This window comes from Schistocerca cancellata, chromosome 6 (genome assembly GCF_023864275.1).
Source record: "Schistocerca cancellata isolate TAMUIC-IGC-003103 chromosome 6, iqSchCanc2.1, whole genome shotgun sequence".
Classification (NCBI taxonomy): domain Eukaryota; kingdom Metazoa; phylum Arthropoda; class Insecta; order Orthoptera; family Acrididae; genus Schistocerca; species Schistocerca cancellata.
This window is the reverse complement of record NC_064631.1, coordinates 38,561,571-38,582,703: the sequence shown is the minus strand read 5'-3', so window position 1 is coordinate 38,582,703 and position 21,133 is coordinate 38,561,571. Positions and strand designations below refer to the sequence as shown.

General features: G+C 38.5%; 1 protein-coding gene across 1 annotated transcript in view; it reads right to left on the bottom strand.

The window, feature by feature from the left end:
* Window positions 1–21,133, bottom strand: part of LOC126191195 (sodium channel protein 60E-like) — a 339,817-nt gene that overhangs the window by 198,280 nt on the left and 120,404 nt on the right. The window contains exons 9-11 of the mRNA XM_049931990.1: window positions 11,679–11,839; window positions 9,029–9,167; window positions 3,326–3,540 (exon numbers count right to left, since the gene is read on the bottom strand). Of these exons, the coding sequence (XP_049787947.1) occupies window positions 3,326–3,540; window positions 9,029–9,167; window positions 11,679–11,839 (515 nt within the window). The remainder of the gene's footprint in view (window positions 1–3,325; window positions 3,541–9,028; window positions 9,168–11,678; window positions 11,840–21,133) is intronic.

Below are 21,133 nucleotides of genomic sequence, written 5' to 3'. Positions count from 1 at the left end.
TTATTTGCTCACACAATCACAGAACTGCAATGTGTAACAGCACAGATTCTGTTAGTAATGTATCTGACACAATACTTCAAAAAAAGTGCTTTGCTCACACAATCATGGAACTGCAATGTGTAACAGCACAGATTCTGTTAGTAATGTATCTGACACAATACTTCAAAAAAAGTGCTAGGATCAGAACCCAAACTTGGATTTCTTGCTTTTCACCAGCAGTCATCACTTTACCATTAGACTAATTAAGCAAGCCTCCTGGTCCAATGCAGTTCTCAATGTAATCTCATATTCTCTCCTATATGCATAATATTTACACACAGCAATTCTCCCATAATAATACCAACACTACATAATAAAAAGACCTCTGCCTCTGTTCCTTTGCCACAGTGCTATTCCCATGGTGAGAAAACCTCTGCACATACAAGTTTAGGGTATGGTAGGGTACACAGAACAACTGAGAATTAGAATTGAGCCAAAAGGTGTGCTTGCATAGCCTAATACTAAAGTGACGACTAAAGCATAAAATCCATTTTTCAGTCCTACATTATACGTATATGGCAAGTACACACATAAAAATAAGGTATATTTATGCAAGCAGGAGATCGGTGTGTTGAAAAATTAGGGTGCGGATTATTTTTGCAGTCCTAAAAATAACTATATTTTTGTATTATAGAAATTTCAATGTTAGAACCCATTTCTTTCAGTTTGAGATAGAGCAACAATATTGCTATTGTTTAAGAAGTAATAGTGTACTTATATTTGATTGTTGATATCTTTTATGTTGAAATCATCAAATCATGATGAAAATTTCAATCTTGCAGCATTATGCGAAGAACACATTAATAATAAAGCAGGGAAAAAGTATGATTTGGACAACTTTAATTTGTGGCATTGGATCACATTGGAGACCAATCTCCAAACTTTGCACAAGACAAAGAGAAAGACGGCATACCTACCTCTTGACAAATAACAATTAACGGACTTAGAAACTGTGAAGAACTTAAACATAGCACACACAGAAATGTGTGAGAGTATGGGTTGATGCTGCAGGTTTACATGTAGAAACGGTCTCTCTATCTGATGAAGTACTTCACTTGCACAGACTGCCATAAGATTTTTACCAAGAAACTTGCCAATCTGCAGATGCACATTATCCAAATGCAGAAATGGCCCTCTTAACTTCTACATGCAAGTACTCACATACAAATAAGGTATATTTATGCACGTGAGAGACCAGTGTGTTGAAGAATTAGGGTTTGGCTTATTTTTGCAGCCCTAAAAATACCTGTATATTTTTGTATTATAGAAACTTCAATGTTAGAACTCATTCCTTAGTTTGAAATAGACCACCAGTATTGCTACTGGCAACACCAAACAGATGCCCGTCTTTTGGGACTTGCTGAGCTATACAACAGTGGACTACAGAGGGGCAAAAAATTCCCCATTTGGACCAACTGTCAATGAAAAACAAAAAATTACCATGATGTAAACAGTTACTGCAGAGAGAAGAAATCTGCAACCTCTCTCCCCCCCCCCCCCCTCCCCCCGCCATTCTTGTTATTCTGAAACAGAAAACTCTGGCCAAGGAAAATTTCCCTATGTGTTTAACAGTTCATTGCCAAGAAAAAGGCTGCATGAGAACTAGCGTGGGATGTCTTTAAAGGTCACCTTACATCTGAGGTAAGGAATAAAGTTGCTGGATTTAACAAAGATCTAGTCTTCATAGCTGTAGGTGTGTGATGACATGGTAACAAGTCATTTAAGGTATGTCTCCAAAAATACTTTTTTGATTGGCTTTAAGAAGGGGAACATGCAATTGTTTCATCTGGCATGATTAAAAATCTCTCAGTCAGTCTTACAAGTGAGTATATTCTCTCTACAGGTCACACAATATCACTGCATTCTACTGCCAAGGGATTCAAGAAGTGCTGCGTATCCAGTGCCCTGGATGACAGTGAGAACAAGATGCTTTGTCAGCAGAGTGATGAGAATACTCACTGTGAAGAAAAAAATACAGGTAGTGAAGATAACATCAGTGAAGACTGTCATTAAAAGGCTGGCATTTTTGTGTAATTTATCTACATTACAACACAACAAAAAGTGATTAAGAGTGAATATATTCTGAAAAGTTTTTGTAAATTGATAATGTAGCAAATTTTTCTTCTCTGAGTTTTTCCATTTTCTTCTCTCAAAATTAAAGGTGCAACTTATATTTTGGCCAACATAGCAAGTCAAAATCTGAAATAAGACTTACCTATATTGCTATTTCTTTGAACCCCCTGTATGAAGCTATATTGTACCCCATAAAATATGTAACATATGAGCTAAATTTCAGGAGGCAATACTTTTATTACTGTAATTGGCACACATAAAAATACAAGAAATTATACTCGCTTTTGGAATTATTAATCCTTTCTTGGGGAGGGAGGGAGGAAGGAAGTAATAGTTTCAAAAACTAGGATAATTTATTAGCAGTACTAAAAATTTTGCATCCTGAAGGTAAGAACTAGTCTGCAATTCTGTCTCATTCTTTTATAGACTCCTCAAGTGAATTTGCTTTTGATACTGCATAAATTATCTGTTTCTGAGTTTTTCAAAATTTGTGTTCCTATCATCAATGGTGACATTTGAGGCAAAGTGTTTCCAGTCTGGTTGACCTCATGAAAATAATTAAATGTGGTCTCTCTCCCATGCATAACTCCAACGTACTGTTTGAACAGTATAGGGCAAACATTCAAAAAAAAAAAAAAAAAGCCTAATGGTTGGAGTGAGATATCAAATGTGTTTCCGCCCATATGTCAGGTTTATTAGATACAATCTGAAATGAAGAATAAAAAGAAACTGAGAGGAAGAGACATACAGAGAGAGAGACTGGCAGTCACAGGCAGAGCAAGAAAAGAACAAGATCCAATAAAAACAGCACAAATTAAAGAAAATATTAGGGTTTCAATTTCTGCATCACAAAATGCAGAATATCAATGAAATTTTATTTCTTGTGCCTTGTTTGTATCATTTTTCCAAATTCTGTAAATCGTGTAAGATGTATAATTTAGTTACAAAACCTGTTATTATTTGCACACACATTTTACTCATTTAAAAATAAAAAATGATGGAATATAGTAATTTTAAAACTGTTGGGTTAGATAAATTTCTTAGTTTTCATATCCATTTGACTGAGAAGTCATCTTTAGAATTGTTTTTAATTGTTTTATTAGTAGCCATATTGCTAAGGCAGGCTGACAGGCTGATGAATTATAAGTTAATTAGCAACTTTGTTGGTACATTCAGGACCTTTAAATGGATGCTTTTTTTTAATGTCTCTTACTTTATTGCCTATGTCCAGGGCCTGTCGAACAGACTCACTCATACCATGATGTTCCATAGCGAGGAACATGGTGTTCAGAACGATGCACAGAGTAATGAGAAGCTCAAACAGTGGATCCCGTACTACTTTGTACAGTCCACTCTGGAAGCGCAGCCACCCATCATAGTCTATACAACACTGAGTGCACTTATCACAGTTTCTGTCAGGCAGGTCATCTGAAAACCACATAGAATTAATTATTAAAGCAAGATTTGCCAATGAGAATGATCTGTTTTTCCAGATCTGTTTATCTTATTTGCATTTTAAAGAATTAAAACTCATTTATGCTCACGTATACTTCAAATAACAAAATATTTGGGGTTTAGCTCAATATACAACATGTTTATCATAGAAAGTTAATTCTGTGAATATCACAATAATATAAGGAAAAAAAACTTTTTTTACTTCTATTTGCTAGAGATAAAATGTTATTAAGAGGAATAGAATTTTTGACAAGTTCTCACAGCACCAAGACCTTCAGTCAGAAAAATATTAGTTGAGGGATATCTCTAATGAAATATTTCATCAGGGCTACAAAAACTAGTGATATAACTGAGCAGACACAATTAACAGAGTGTTGTACCAACATTAGCCTTTTATCAACTGAGGTATATTAAAACCAAATACAAAGAACTAATGAATAGTTATCACAAGAATTTTATACCATTCTTCACACTGTGCTCTCATCTTTACACCATTCATCAAGAATGTTGAGAGAATAAGTGTGTGTCAGATTCTCTGTTCTAAAATACAACACAGATGGTCCATAGCACTTTGGTCAAGTTACTGGGTAGGCTAGAAGAGACATTCTTACAGTGAATTTCTGCCTGATTTTCCTACAGTTAGTTTTTATATTGTCATTCTACTTTAGGCAACTCAAGGCGGTTACTCTCAGGTATTTGAAAGTTGTTACTGTTTCCAGGGATTCAACACAAATCACATAAAAGTACAGTGATGGAACTCTTTGCTTACTTATCTGCAATATGTTACATTTATTCCATTCAGGGCCAATGGCCAGTCCTTGCTACAACAGTTAATCAGCTGCAGCTCTCCCTCCATTTTGCTTGTCTTCTGGGGTCACAATTTTTCTATAGAGATCAGCATTGTTTAGGAACAGCCCCGCTGAACTTCCAATGTTATCCACTGCATCATTTACATATATTGTAAACAGTAACAATCCTATAACATGCAACGGTACTCCCAAAGTTACTTTTACATCTGCTGATTTTGTCCCACTGAAAATGACATGATGAGTTCTATCTGATAGAATGTTCTGAATCTAACCACACAAATGGTCCAGTCCTTGGCAAGCTCATATTTTATTCGTTAAATGAATGTGCTTTCTACAAGTCGAGAAACATGTTATCGACCTTGACACCTTTATCTATGGCACTCTCATAGAGAATCAGTGCGAACTTAGTTTCAGAAGAGCTCTGTTTCCAGAATCCATGTTGATTTTCAAAGAGGACATTTTAGTCTCAAGAAAGGTCATAGTGCATAATCACAAAAAAGTTATATAATTATACAAGAGATTGATGTCAACAATATACCTATAATTATGTGCACCTGTTTTATGAGGCTTGTTTAAAGCAGGAATGAGGTGAACTACTTCTCAATCACTTGGTAAGCTTCATTGTTCCAGCAACACACAGTAAACTTTTGCTAAAAGGGGAGCAAGTTCTTTCACATAATCTCTGTAGAATCTCACAAGTATATTATCAGATACAGATGTCATTCCACTGTTTGGTCATTTTAGTTTATTTCTTATTACAATATGTACAATTTCAGCTTTCATATGACATTTGAAAGAAGGGACTGTATCACATTCTCCTGCAGTGAAACAATAACAGAAGACTGACTTAGTATTTCACCCTTCTCTCTGTCATCTTCTGTTTTGATACTGGTATGGTGACTGAGAGCCTGAATACACGATTTCAGTCCACTTACTTGTTTTACATATGACCAAAACTTCTTAAGATTTTTGGTGAAAAAGACTGGAAAAATTCTTTTGAACTCGTGGTGTCAGATGGTATGGGACATGTTGTCTATACTAATACCACTGAAAAATGGAAACACTAAAGAAATATAGACTTCCACTATTTAATACATTTATTTGCTGGTACACAATTTGGTTTCAGTAATTGTAGATCTTGTACCCAAACCTAACAATACCTCAGGTTCTGATGCAGATATCGACATGAACACATCACCATCACTGACACACTGAGCTAGGAGGTGCTCGCAAGATACAGTGCCTACCCTAGGAAGCACTCTCACAACATGCTAAGAGGAGCCATCAACTATGGTGTGTGGGAAATATATAGGGACAAGTGCCAACTATGAAACTTCAGATCATCAAGGAGCTAGTGACATTGGGTGAATGAACTGAGGAAACCTGCCTTGCCTGTGGACTTAGATATTATTGTATACACTGGGCTGCTACCTTGGGGCATGGTTACCACTCTTACAGTTGTGTGCCACAGGTACACCACAGGCACTACTTCTAGTAACTCTAATCTGGGAGATGGCAGACATCAACAGAACTCACCAGGCTGTTTTCAACCAAGCCTCACACAACTTTCCTCGCACTGGTTGGCACCAGCCTTGCTGATGTGATACTCATATTGCAGTACAGACTGCTGCAACCATGAGCACCAGTTTGCTTCTGTAAAATCACGTGTGCCATGAAATGCTGCAGAATGGTATTCAGATCAATGTTTGACTACTCTGTAGCCAGTGCACACTCCGGGCTCAACGCCGGTCACACCTGCAGCCCATCAAATGGAATTGTCTACACCCTCATCATGAGCACTTGCTGTTTGATACTTGCTGGACTTCCAACAGCTGCTCTCCAGTGCAATATTTCACTGGACTTTTGTCAGCTGCCTTCGAGTGCATTGCCACACCGGATCTGCACCTTAGGTGCACTCAAGCTCAGCCCTTCATGGGACTTTTGTCTCAACCATCCATGAGCATATGCCTCTCTGGATTCCTTCACTAATCATCGTTGGTACCCTATTGCTCAGCCCTGACAACAGCTCTTCATGGACCTTGTCTTTGTGAGCAATTGACTTTTCAGTTTGCAATCATGGATGCTGGTCCTCAGAAATGGTTATTCAGGTCTGTTTCCTAGTTAATAAACAAATAGTTACTATTGCTACTTATGCATTTCAATTGTTGCCTGTTGCACCCATAAAGATATGTACCAGAACGCTACATTGGAGGACATAGCTACAGTGTACAATGACTTGGCTTTGGATAAATGGTTAACTATTTTGTTCTCTTTTGGGCTCTAGTGAACTTCTGACTCAGCACGGACAGATTATGAACTATTTCACTTATTGTACGTCACTGTGCCAAATAAATCAATGTGTTGGTCAATTTCAGCATCAAATACTTCTGCAGAATTACATAGTTAACACAAATAGCATATTTGCCAAACCTATTGCACTAAAACCTATGTCCAAATACTCTGCAACTTCTGTAAACCAGTTCTTTATCCTGTGCTAGCCTGTTTTGCTTCCAAAGAAAATGTAGTTGGGCAAGAGTAAGGCTTTACCTCATATCATCTGTACCATAGAAATTACAGCACAACTTAAATTCAAATGTGTTCACTAGTCTCATGGTTTATATTTTTGAATGTTGGTTGGTTGGTTGGTTTTGGGGAAGGAGACCAGACAGCGAGGTCATCGGTCTCATCGGATTAGGGAAGGAAGTCGGCCGTGCCCTTTCAAAGGAACCATCCCAGCATTTGCCTGGAGCGATTTAGGGAAATCACAGAAAACCTAAATCAGGATGGCCGAATGCGGGACTGAACCGTCGTCCTCCTGAATGCGAGTCCAGTATCTAACAACTGCGCCACCTCGCTCAGTTTTTGAATGTTAGCAGGTGTTTGTATTAATAGAAAGTCCTTTCAGTGGTGCAATCCATGCTGATATGTTAGTCTTAAACCTTTATTTTTCTATTCTAATTCCAAGATAGTAAAGTTCATTCCACTCTTCAATATATTATTGTCAGAGTTTAACGATCAGCCATTCAGCAGATCCGCCTGCCATGTACACCATTTCCTTAGTATTCTTTTTGTTTATGTGTACATTAAAGCCATCAAACAGCATATTTTCTGTTTTCTAAGCATTTAGCACAATTCCATATGTGAACAACAGCACCCAGATTGAGATAGTCTTTTAGATCCCTTATTACCTCTTCAGTATACAAATTAAATATCAGTGGTGACAATGACCAAACCTGCCTTACATCTATCCTGATTGCTGACTCTTGTACCATATTGCCAATTCTGCCTTTATCAGTCTGCTCACCTAAAAAGAGAATGGGTTATCCTGCTGTCACTGTAGTTGATACCACACTGCCTAAAATGAAAAACATCTTATTCCATTCCATCGAATGTTCTCTCCAAAGCTATAAAAGCATTGCCTGTATATTTGTTTTTTGTAAAGACTTGGTTATTATGAGAGATATTCAGGAAGTAAGGATTGACCAGTCATGAAATGGAAACCACAACAAAAGTTCAATGAAACTTTGGACGGATGTGTAGGGCAGTGTCTCTAGTATGCCCGTAGATGGCATCATGTCACTCTCCTCAATTGTGAGTGCACAGTCAGCATGTAAAGATGTCTAGACAACAGGGCAAGGAGGATGGTCCTGCAGCACTTTGAATGGAAGTGTTTGATCACCCACCACACAGTCCGGACTTGGTTCCCTCTGATTTTCATCTCTTCTCAAATGAAGACAACATTTGGGTAAAGGCAGTTAGCTGCAGTCTAGTGTAGAAACTTGTAGGAAGCAACAGGAGGCTATCTTCTAATATGAGGGTATTGGACTGTCCGTACAACAGTACAACCGATGTCTTAGTTGCAGTAGCATCTAAGTAGAGAATTAGCTGGAAGCTGTAACTAACTGTCACAAATAAAACAGTTTTGATTTTCACTGTGGCTTCTGTTTCATGACAGATTGTTCCTTATTTTCCAAATAGCCCTCATAATAGCAGTACCAAAACTGTTTCTCAAGTGTCTATTTCTCCCAAACTTAAACTAGCCCTTTCAATTTATTTCAGTCTCCACTCCCATTCTTCAGTAATGAACTTGTCAGTATTCTGATACATGTGGTACTAGACTGACTGTGCAATAATTTTCACATCTACCTGCCTTGATTTCTTTGTATGTATCATTACATTCATTCCTGATTGCAACTAAATTTACCGAGTAACATAAATTTAATTCTGGCCTTAGATCTGATGTTTGTTATGGTTCCATTGAAATTACATCAATACCTGAGCTTCTGTTCCTTCAGAGTTCATGGAAACCTTTTGAAATTCAAAGACAAGGTCTGAAGTCCACTTCTAGCTTTTTACAATGTATCTTATTGATAGTTATTACATCATTAAAAATGGTCTGAGTGAATGAGAAAGTATAATGTAAATAATAAAAACAAAAAAGAATAATATTCTTATTCTGTTATCTTGAAACTTATCATAAAATAACTTTCATGATTACATTTAATTAGTGAAACTGTAAAAAAAAAAAGCTTGGTAATATACTTTAGTCACAAGCTTTTAATTCATTCTACTGTGCTGAAAACATTTTGTACAGGAAATATGCATTAAAATATGACAAATTCCAGTTTTTAATTTGTTTTCAATTCACTTACCAAGAACCACGATGTGTGAGAGGTAATCTGGCGGAAGTGTATACAGGTGATTCCTTGGGCCATGGCCTGGGCTGACACCATTACATTTTATCACTCTAACTTCTTTTGGGCTCAAAGAAATTGTCACCGGTTCGGCTCGCTGAAAATTATTCATATTAATGTAGGACAGTGACTAATATGAAACTACATAAATATTGTAATGCAATTTTACAAAAGCTAAAAAGTGTAGTGTACACACTGTGCTTGGTAGGGAAAAAATGGAATTTCTTGTCTTCTTAGGAATCAACAAAATACTTTAGTGAAGTAAAGTATGTGCAAGCGCCCCCCCCCCCCCCCCCCCACACACACACAGTTAGAGGATTTGTGGATTATAGTACACAATTATGGGACTACATCCACGAATGAGACTGAACGGTAATTCATGTCAATGGTTGAAATTAAAGAATGATGAAACAGTGAAACTAGACATTTCTTTAAAAGTTTTCTTCTTCAGGAACTGGAAGAAAGAAGAAGAAATAATATGATTGGCACAAGAGACAAAAGGAAGAGCTACTTGGCTAAAGCTGTGCATCAATGGCAATATATTTCTTTTTAACTGAAAATATTCATACCAAATACATACTTTCTTCTCTTTGGCCTGTACAGTAGAACCTTGATTAACTGTCAGTTTCGAGACCAAATGGTGGTCAGAAAGCTAAAAAGGTGGGATAATCAGAGGTAAGTGAAACAAGTCATTTACAGAGCTCAAAATGATGTGGTAAATCAGAATTAAGTAAAAAACATATGTCTTTAACTTTGCCACACTGCCTGATACCACTTCTTTCCCCACAATATGTCCATAGAAGTAGTGGTCGGCTGTTGTTCCAAGGATCTGAGGACAATCTTGAATGCATTCTTTGCTGCAAAGTGGCTGGACTTTGGTCTTCTTCCTATTCTTCATCATCTGACTCTTCTTGCTCAACACTAAACCTGTACTGTTGCAAAACCAGATCAATGATCTGATCATCTACAAGTTCTTCATTGGTGGCAGCAGCAATGCCACCTTCTGCAAGCCATTCCTCTCCATCAGCAGGCTTGATATCATTCTGGAGAGCTTGAAAATTGGTGACTAAATCTGCAGTGTCTGACTCATTTATTGCTGGAAGTTCATGCTCTTGGTTTAGGGTAGGACAATCCTTCTATGATGTTTATAGAGTGATTTTCTTAAGTACCCCCAAGCTTGAGCAACTCTTTAAATTGTATCTTTTATGTTGACACTTTTCATTGCCTCAAAGGGATCACAACTCTTTTCTGTTTTCTCCAACAAAGCACTGGCATATTTCCTCCTGTACTGTTGTTTTAAAGACTCAATAACACCCTTGTCCACTGGTTGCATTATTGAAGTCACATGGTGGAGGGGGCAAAAACATAGCTTTTATGTCACCTTTTTGAAGTTAACACTCAGAGGGATGGCTTGTGGTGTTTTCTAGCAGTACAGTTGCATATAGTGGTAGATTTTTTGATTTCAAGTATTTTTAACAGTCAGAAAAAATGCATCAATAAACAGTTCTTTAAACAAATTACTGTATCATTTACCCAAGCACTGTTTTTAGCTTTGTAATAATCAGTAAGTGCTGACATATTTATGTTTCTGAAGGAGCTTGACTCAGAGTGTTGGACATGTTACAGGAGTAAAATCGATTTACTTCAGTGTGAAGTGCAGATGGATGGTCAGATAATCCAAGGAGTCGGTTAATCAAAGGTCAGATAATAGAGGTTCTACTGTACTTCCATCGCCTATTATCCCTCTCTTGGTAGTATGTTTTAGTGAAAACATTTCCTGTGTTACTTTCCTAATTTTTTTGACAAAGTAAAACAGCCACTACTTTATGTCAAAAAAATTTGTTGACTGTTACGATATTCACGGCGGCTCTGAGCACTATGGGACTCAACATCTTAGGTCATAAGTCTCCTAGAACTTAGAACTACTTAAACCTAACTAACCTAAGGACATCACACACACCCATGCCCGAGGCAGGATTCGAACCTGCGACCGTAGCAGTCCCGCGGTTCCGGACTGCAGCGCCAGAACCGCTAGACCACCGCAGCCGGCACGATATTCACTGCAAGTTAGTATAGTCACTGTATACGGAAATTTCACTGTTTGACAATTCTATACATGACAAAAATAATGTTAAAACTACGACAGACAAAATGGTGCTTATTTATCAATCATCACAGCTGTGTCAATAGCAACAGTGCATGTATTTGAGCATATAAAATATACACAAAATACTGAGATTTTGGAATTATATTTAGGTTAAGTAAACTCATGACTCTATGTACAGTTTCTCAAAGTTCAGTTTCCCTGTATGTGCATCCCTCTAAATTTAATCCAGTATGTGACTTTTACAGTGTGTTATTCTGCATAAATTTGAGAATGTCCCTACAGGAAATCCAATGTTGTGCCCATAAATGGAAATGAATATGACTCTAATGCCAGGATCTTCCAGTTGATCAAGTACCATGAGATCATGTAATTATCAATTTCAGATATGATAACTAGTTCAGCGTACATGGAAATATATTGCATTTCAAACCACATCTTAAACTTTTTTTAAAATTAATAGTAATGGTTATGAGCTAGAAAAATATTTAATGAAATACTCACTTGTGTAACATTTGGCATCTGAGCAACATCTTCAGATGTAACATCCTCTTCATGGTCATCAACTACCCCTGAATCATCTAATGATGATTCTCGATTGTTACTATCACTGTTGTTACTGCTAGGATGTCTACTTGCATGTAGTTGAGCTCTGAGAGGAGGACCTGAACAGAAACAAAGTCTCATAAAAGAAAAGAATAGGGGTCAAGTGTTGAGATCCATGTGTAAGTTTCACACTTCAGAAAGCTCAACATAAAAAAAAGTTTGTGTTTGTTCCTGACATTACTCTGACTTTATATAATTGCACTGCTATTGTAGCATTACAAGATGATAAAGGCACTAAAATATTTACACACACACACATGAAATTAGTTGAGAAGATAGTATGAAGAAGTGTAAAATTATTGCTTAAGAAGAAACATGAACTACATGAACTGAACTACTGACCAAGAATAAATTTAGTGGATTGAAAATTGATGGAGTATGATTTAAGGTCACCATGGAAAAACTGAGCACACTATGGGAATACATATCACATGTACATCTAGATCTGTATTATCCCATAGTAAAGTTACAGCACTATTTGTGCAGATTTTTTTACACTATTCTACTATGACATTACCGTCACATGTTGCTGTGTGGTATTGTTTCATTCATTATGAATACTACACCCATGTGCTTGGGAGAAAAGCTTTGTGTTTCTCATGATGGGACAGTGCACCGATGGTGTGGTCTCAGGGCCCTGTTCTCAGCAGAAAAACAGTTAGTGAATCTCATTAGCAGAGATGTGCCTCCTCAGGGAGACAGGCAGTTTTCATGAAAGTAATGCTGCTGCCTGCTTCATGCTATTGTAGACAGAGCTGGTGCCTTGGCCTAGCGGTGGGCAGGGGGTGCCATGCCTCTACACCTGTCCCTTGAGAGCAACTCAGTTTGACATTTTTGCCATTCTGAACAAACCTCAAGGGCTGAGATGGCACAGCACTGTGCAGTTAGCATGAGAATAACAGTTGCTTTCACTCCAAAATTTTTGTTTTCCAATCAAATTAAGCCACCCCACCACTGCACTTGGTGAGAGGGGCCCGACCAATTGAAGAAACACTGCTCCAGGCTGACACCATCCTCACCTTTATTAATGAATTTTGCATGCCAAGAGTGGGAAGTTTCCACTGTATTTCCGTGTCCCCCCTCCCCCTTCCCCTGAAATAAGCAATATTCTTGTCTATCACATTGGCAACAGCTTGGAATAGAGAGACATTGGTCTCAGGGCTGTCACTGACAGGGAATCATTTTTGGCCACCATCTGCTGCTGATTGGTGCATGCTAGCCGATTTGGAGAAATATAAGTGTCGCAGATTGTGGTAGTATGATCTGTATTCTAAGCACCTGTTACTGGTTTACTTTGGAATGCAACTTGTATTGCTTGATTTGGCTATAATTTGTGGCATCTTGTTTATCGTTAACTTTCATTTTGCAAGCTGCCCATACACTTTCTTCATACAGTCTTCCATGTCTCTTGACACCTCCCCATAGTGCTAATCATATTGAAATGTGATTTGTGTTTTAAGGAACTTCACTCTCTATTAATTTTACTGTGATTTATGTCAATCATTAGAGCAAATAAATAACTGTTTAACCTCAGTCTTGACGCAGATTTTAAGAGCACTTACTGTCCTACGACTTTTCAATGGTCCACTAATGATGAATAAAACCTTTTGTACAACCAATTTGTAGGTCTCACTGTGGCAGTGTTTCCACTGTCTACAGTTGTGGAGCTCAATGATCAGTTATGTTAAGAATTTAGAGACAATAACAAGCATCACACTCACTCATCTTGTATGATCAAAGATTTGTTTCGTAACAAGGACTGCACTTATGCTCCTTGAGCCAGATCTGAGACACGTCAGACACAATTTTCACTACAATCATTATACTCACACAGTATGATGTAATAATTTACTCAAATGTGGAGAATTACTCTTAAATACAGCTTAGTACAACACCTATTGCTAGGAGAGGAGTGTTGCGTACATTGTAATTCACGTTAGCTCCAAGTTATACAGGCATTTATGGATAAGCCACTGCTTAAGTCACTTTTTAAAAGTAGTTCCAGCTCCTTTTGCAAACTGAGGTGACTCCTTTATAGGCTCCATGAAAACTTTTTGAAGTATGTTCCAAAAGCCAATATCCAGATTCTCTTTGACTCTGTGCGATGATATTTAGAAGTTTAGCTCGCAGAAATTGGTGGCTTAACACCAAACCGTATTCTCAACATCAAAGGTAATTTACTGTTGAATTATCATTTGTATGTGCAACTTGGTGTTATAATAGTCACAAATGGTCATATACTAACATTTATTCTTGTTTCATTCCCTTGTGGAATGACGGTTTGTTCCCCTCCTCCTCCCCTCCCAACTACACTATGAATTATTACCTTCCCAAGGTCGTGTGGCTTGTTTGTTTCAATGGTACACCACAACAGAGATGTATCTGTGGAGAGGCCAGATAACTCTGTGGTTCCTGAAAGGAGCAGCAGGTTTTTCAGTAGTTGCAGCGACAACAATCTGGATGACTGACTGATATGGCCTTGTAACATTATCCAACATGCCTTGTTATTTTCATCCTACAAATAGCTGAAATCAAGTGTAACTAAAGCCTTTACTTTTCCTGAAACCATGCAGCTCTATTGTATGGCTTAATGATAATGACAGCCACTTGGGTAAAAGATTCCAGAGGTAAAATAGTCTTCCAATCAGATCTCCAGGTAAGGACTACTCAGGAGGATGTTGTCATCATGAAATAAATAAATAAATAAAATGAAATAAACAACCACCCTGGAATTCCAAGGGTCGGAACGTGGAATGTTAGATCCTTGACTGGATGGCATTCTAAGGGTCAGAGTGGAGAATGTTAGATCCATTAACCAGTTAACTAGAGAGATTGGTTGAAGTTAAAGTGGGAATTAGCAAAGTTCAGCAGCAGAAAGCACAGCACTTCTGGTCAGGTGAGTGCATAGCTTTAAATACAAACTCAAACAGAGGTAATGCAGGAGTAGCTCTAATAATGGATAAGAAAAAAGGAAAGTGGGTAAATGGAAGAGACCTGGAGACAGGGGAATGTTTCGGATGGATTATAGAGTGATGAGTCAAATATTTTGAAACAAGATTTTAAACTGCAAAACATTTTCAGGGGCGGACAAGGACTCTGACTATAGATTATTGGTTATTAATTGCAGATTAAAACTGAAGAAATTGGTGAAAGATGGGTAATTAATGAGATGGGACCTAGACAAATAGGAAAGAACTAAACTGTTGATGATTTGAAAGGGAGCATTAGGCAATGATTGACTGAAACAAGGGAAAGAAATAGAAAAGAAGACTAATGGTTAGCTTTGAGAGACAAAATAGTGAAGGCAGCAGAGGATTAAATAAGTATTGGGCACATGAATGACAAGAGCTCAGATGGCATATGTACTAAGCAAAGAGACAAGGGCCATTAGAAATCCTTGGATAAAATGGGACATACTGAATTTAATTGACACTAGGAGAAAATATAAAAATGCAGAAAACGAAATATGTGAAATGGAATGTGAACACTTAAATATTGAGGCTGACTGAAAATGCAAAATGTCTATAAAGGAACAGTTCAAGGACAAATGCAAGGCTGCAAAAGCACACATAATTAGAGAAAAGATAGAACACGACCTGCAAATTAAGGCTGTCTTTGGAGAAAACAGTATTGGGCACATGAATGTCAAGAGCTCAGATGGCATATGTACTAAGCAAAGAATGAGAAACTGAAAGCTGGAATAAATGTTTAGAAGGACTATACAAGCGAGATGAAACTGAAGTCAATGTTATAGAAAGTGAGGAGACAGTAGATGAAGACAAGATGCAAGATGTTGTAAGTTATTGTGAGAAGAAATTGATAGGACACTGAAAGACCCAGGTCAAAACAAAGCCCCAGGAGTGGACAACATTCCATCAGAATTACTGAGATTCTTGGGGAAGGCAGCTATGATAAAACTATTTTATCATACAAGATAAGTGGGATAAGCAAAATACTCTTGGACTTCATGGAGTATGTAGTGATTCCAATTCCAAAGAAGGCAGGTTCTGAAGAGTGTAAATATTACAGATCAAATCAATTTAATAGGTAATGGTTGCAAAATATTGACACAGATTTTTACAAAAGAATGAGAAATCTGGCAATAACTGATCTCGAGAAAGATCATTTGGGTTCCTGAGAAATGTAGGAACACAAGGCAATACTGTCCCACTGACTAATCTAAGAGGATAGGTTGAAGACAAGTAGCCTATGTTTACAGTATCTGTAGATTCGACAAAAGCTTTTGGCAATGATGCCTGGAACACACACACTTTGTGATTCTGAAGGTGTCAGAAATAAATTACTGGGAACGAAAGTTTATCTACAACATGGGCACAAAACCGGGTTGCAGTTATAACAGTCAAAGTACGCAAAAGAGTGGCAGTAGTTGCAGGGGGAGTGTGCCAGTTTTGCAGTTTATATCCAGCTTCATTCAATCTGTACATTGATCACATAACTAATGATGTACCATACTGAGTAAAATTGTGCAAAAAAGAAATTTTTCGCACAACTTGAGATAAAAGTTATGCATTGGGTCCCCCTTGCATTTTTAAATATGGCATGGACATAAACATCAGACTTCGTTACCAGTCAATCTGTGACCACTACCAGATTTTCTGCCTTCACATTCATTGCCTGCGCCAACTCATAACCAAATTGTCACCTTCAAACCTAACCTACTCCTCGAGCTGCGCTACAGATCAGTTTGTGAATATAAGCAATGTTTCAACGGAAGGGGGGGGGGGGGGGGGGTGAGGGTTCAATTCGTAACTTTGGCACAATTGGAATAAGAAGGATTGAATTGATAGGGTGCATCCTGAGGCACTAACGAATTGGCAATTTGATAATGGAGGATAGCGTGGAAGGATTAAAATTTTAGAGGGAAACTAAGGCTTAAATACAATAAGCGAATCCTAATGGATGTAGGTTGTAATAGTTTTACATAGATTAAGAGGCTTGCACAGAAGAGACTATGTGGGGCGCTGTATAAGACCAGTCTTCGGATTAAAGGCCACAACAAAATCAAATGATGGAAGAATGAGTGTTTATATGCATGTGCGGTATTATGTCTTCGCAGTCATTATGGAGCAATGTTCAGGTGATTGACAAATATTCACAATTTCATCCTGAATCCTAATTTTCCAAACGAATATATCTACTGAAATTCCAACCCAGACCGCTCGGGATGGATAAAAGCTGCCGTACACAGCACAAAACATGACCACTGTAGAACTGACGAATTTTAAGTAAAGATGCCGCACTGTCTTTACTGTCAGTTACAAAAAAATCTTACCCCCAAAAGGGTTAGAAGGGTTTCTGGTTTGCAAACTCGGAACACCACGATAAATATTTTAAGACTGAAATTTCTCAACAGGCAGACACTCAAAGAAAAACGTTCAATTTCTCGTGAATACATACTTTTAGGTAGAAGATTCCTAAAATAAATTATCTGAACATTTACGAACGTCTCTTCGTTACCTAACTATCACTCTAACAGAGTACAAGAAGACGAAGTTACATTTATCAGAACTAATACTCTGACATACACAATCTGTTAATTATGAGCATACTGAACACAGCACACTGAAATAAAATGTAACATCCAATACCCAACAATAGCCACTGTATGTCACTGCACACAACACAGTGCATCACAGTTTTAGCTCCAATGTTGGTAATTGTCGGACATAAAACGTGTGATGTCTGAACGTCGACCGAGTAACGACGTCTACTGATCCAAAAATTCGGTTAGCTAGCTCAGTAGTTAGTTAGGGATATCCTCATCTAAAAACCTGCACGGAGATATATTTCTCAGTTGTCGTATTTTTAACTTGTAAGCCACTGACGTTGCCTCCTTCCCCTCCCCATCCGCCAGCCAAATCTAGTACCATGAGAACTCTTTTTGAATTGAACGTAGATTTCATGAGCTCGACATTACATTAGCTAAGAAAGAAGAAAAAAATCCGCCAACTGAAATAGCATCATGTTCCGTTTAACAGACAGACCCATCAATTCAAAATCACTTTGAAGAAACACGGAACATGTAATACCGATGTGCCCTGAGCTAACCGACCGATTCGTTTTACAAAACGTAGGCCTAGCCTGTTAGTAAATTCACCAACATTCATGTGATAAAGATGCCATAACCCGGCAGGAATTCACTTTGAGTTACGGTAATAGATCAAATGAAAGTGTGACTTAAGTTGATTTCTCGCCTCAGTAAATTCCTTCGAAGTATGTAGTATCAGTCACCAGTGCGTTTGCAACAGTTTTACCATTCACTCTCCATCATTTTTAGTTATCTTGCAAACTTCTAACTCATAACAGCGACTGAAAATCCAACAGCGCCAAACAGATTTACCAACAAAACTCCGTCCGATCTCGCAATGGTAGATGAAATTATTAGTGATGAGGGGACAAAGACATTTAAGAGAATTGTTATCACTGATGAAAAAGCAGATGCAAAGAAAATGACTGCTGACTGCCATGTAGAAATGAGGCCCAATGAAAACAGAGAGACAGGTATAGCATAAGCAAAACGTTCACGTTTGAATTTGGACTGTTGTGTGTGTCGTGTTTTCAAATGGGTTCTAGGTCTCACTGGAAGAAAGAGGGAATAGTAAGATTCTAAGAAACGGCTTTAGCTGCCTGCGCGCATTCAACGGCGCCAGAACTGCTCCCAGCCAACCATTGTCTCTTTCAGAATAATAATGCCCCCACTCGCATGCTTGTAAATCTCCATTACGGGTTTGGATAATATCTCTATAAAATAATACTTTCCCTGGCCTCCACAACTGTCAGATTTGAGTATTACAGGCCAATGTCGTTTGCGTTAGGAAAAAGTTCGAAATCCCACTGACAGTCCTTCAGAATTTATAAGAACCGCTGCTTAATGAATTCGGAAAACGTCGGCCATACTAAACCAAGTAAGCGCTTTTCTCACATGAGATCCTGAAAGTTATGGCTCAAGGCGATGAGGTGCATACAGTATTTCTTGACTCCCAAAAAGTATTTGACCCACCACCACCCCAACGTTTATTAATGGAAGATACGATCATAGGGGTGTCGTATCAAAAGGTATTTGTGAGTGGGCTGAGGATTTATGGGTAGGGATGACGCAGCTTTTACCGGTAATCTTGGATAGAGAGTCATCGAAGTATGTGGAAAGAACTTCAGTCATACCCGAGGGAAGTGTTCACGGTGTTTGCGAATGGTCTGGCAGGCAATGCCAGTAGTAACCTCAGACTTTTCACAGATGGTGCAGTTATTTGAAATGAACTAGGAATGGGAAAAACTGCACAATTACCAAGTGATAAGACTTCAAAGTGATACATAATTTAGCAAGTTGCTTTAAATCTTCAGAAATGTAAAACTGCAGCACTCGCTTTCGAAATTATCTCTCACAAGAAACATTAGTGTTTATACAAGTGGTTTCATTGTTCGGATACCTGAATAACGCGCTCGGTCTAAAGAAGGAAATTTCTTTCAAAACACGTGTGACATATCCTAGAATATTGCTAAATGTGGGTACTGATGTACACAAAGAAGGCGGTATGAATGGCCAGGGTTCGGTTTGACCGAAATGCTGAAAAACCTGAGCTTAAAGATAGACGTCAAATATCTCGCGCAAGCCTACTTACAAAGTTCCAAGAAACAGTTTTAGGTGTAGAATTTAGGAATACATTACATCCCGAACTGTTTATTCAGCGAGGGGTATGGGAGAACATCTTCCACACCCTTCCTGCCATCCTGTAATAGATAAACAAAAATAATAAAATTATGTTCTAAAACCGAATTCGCATCATGCCGTTTTACACACACAGGCGTATCTAGTAGCAAGTACGCTATCTGGTCAAAAGTATTCAGACAGCCATACTTAATGCAGAACTGACCAACAGGTGTCATGAGAGCGGACGTGCCTGTATAAAAGAAGGCAGGGTGTACTGTGCAGACACGTGAAGGATGGGCGCCTCCTTCCGGATGAGCAGTTCGTTTTCCGAAGGGGACACTCAACCCAACAACAGCTCCTAAGGTTGGTTGCACAGGCAGTGGAAGCGCTGCACCATAGAGAGTTAGAGATGGGGGATCCACTCTTGAACTAATTCATAGAGTTCAATCTTTCAAAGGAGTGAACAATCAGTGATTCAGAAAAAAAGAACGGTAGCTCCAAACGTTTCCCACGGCAGAGAGAGAGAGAGAGAGAGAGAGAGATAGAGAGAGACGGAGCATATCAGCAGCGCCTCTGCTGGTCACATCACAGTGCACGCCACACAACACAGCCAGCGCCGGCCTCTGCCCTGCTTCTACCTTGGCTGCCTGCATTGTGCAGTGCCCCATTGGATTTTGTGTTTCACATATGCCGTGGCGTCTGTGCGTCGTCTGCCGCGCAGTGACTGGCGCAGCGTAACTTCGCATCGCACTCTGTCGGCGATCGTTTCAGTCGCACGTCCTGCCCTCTGGGCAGTTGATGCGAGCAACAGGACAGAGAGCCACCTAGCGGATAACATAGGAACTACTTGCAAAAACCCGCTCGCAAGGGAACGAACTATTTGTCTCGGAGCGGGTGAGTTCACCGCTACCCCCTCCCTCGGAACTCGCCCGCTCAACGCTCGCCGCACCGTCTCGACTCTAGCCAGAGCGTCGAGCAAAGCGACTCAGGTGTCACTGTGGTCTCTGCGGTCTCAGCTCACGCAGTAATACAGCTCGCGGCTCGACCTGCTCGACTCAGCGCCTCTGCATCGGAGTTCGTCCCCACTGGATATTGTTCTTCGTAGTAATGCCGCTATGTATATTACATTATTATGTTATGTATACATCAGTTGTTTTTATTTTATTTTTATTTGTTTAAACTGATTAGATTAGGTTCCTGATGACTCCTCTTACTATAGGGTTTTTATTATAGACACTCGAATTTACGCTTTAATTACGAGCGAACCGATAAACGTATCGCAAAATGTGATACACCAATATTTTCCTTGTTTTATTCTGCGTAAGGCTGTATGCAGCACTTTCGTTTTACAGTCAAATTTATATTTTTTTTTCTTATTCTGGTACGGATTTTGCGATTTTAGGCGTCTTCGAAAGGAAACGTTCACTTTAAAAATATATGGCTTGCGATGTATTTGTATGAGGTTAATGAAATTTTAATACGTTATAGCCAAATATATTGTTAATGTAAATCTCAAGTTACAACATTTTCCGATCACCCAAAAAACCACGATAGTGCAAAATAAATCAATAATCAAAAACTTTGTCATATCGTGGAAATTTCAATAAACAATACAAAATTCTTACTCATTATCTGTGTTACTTCAAAATAGGATCAAATAAGATCAAAATACAGGTATAGTACT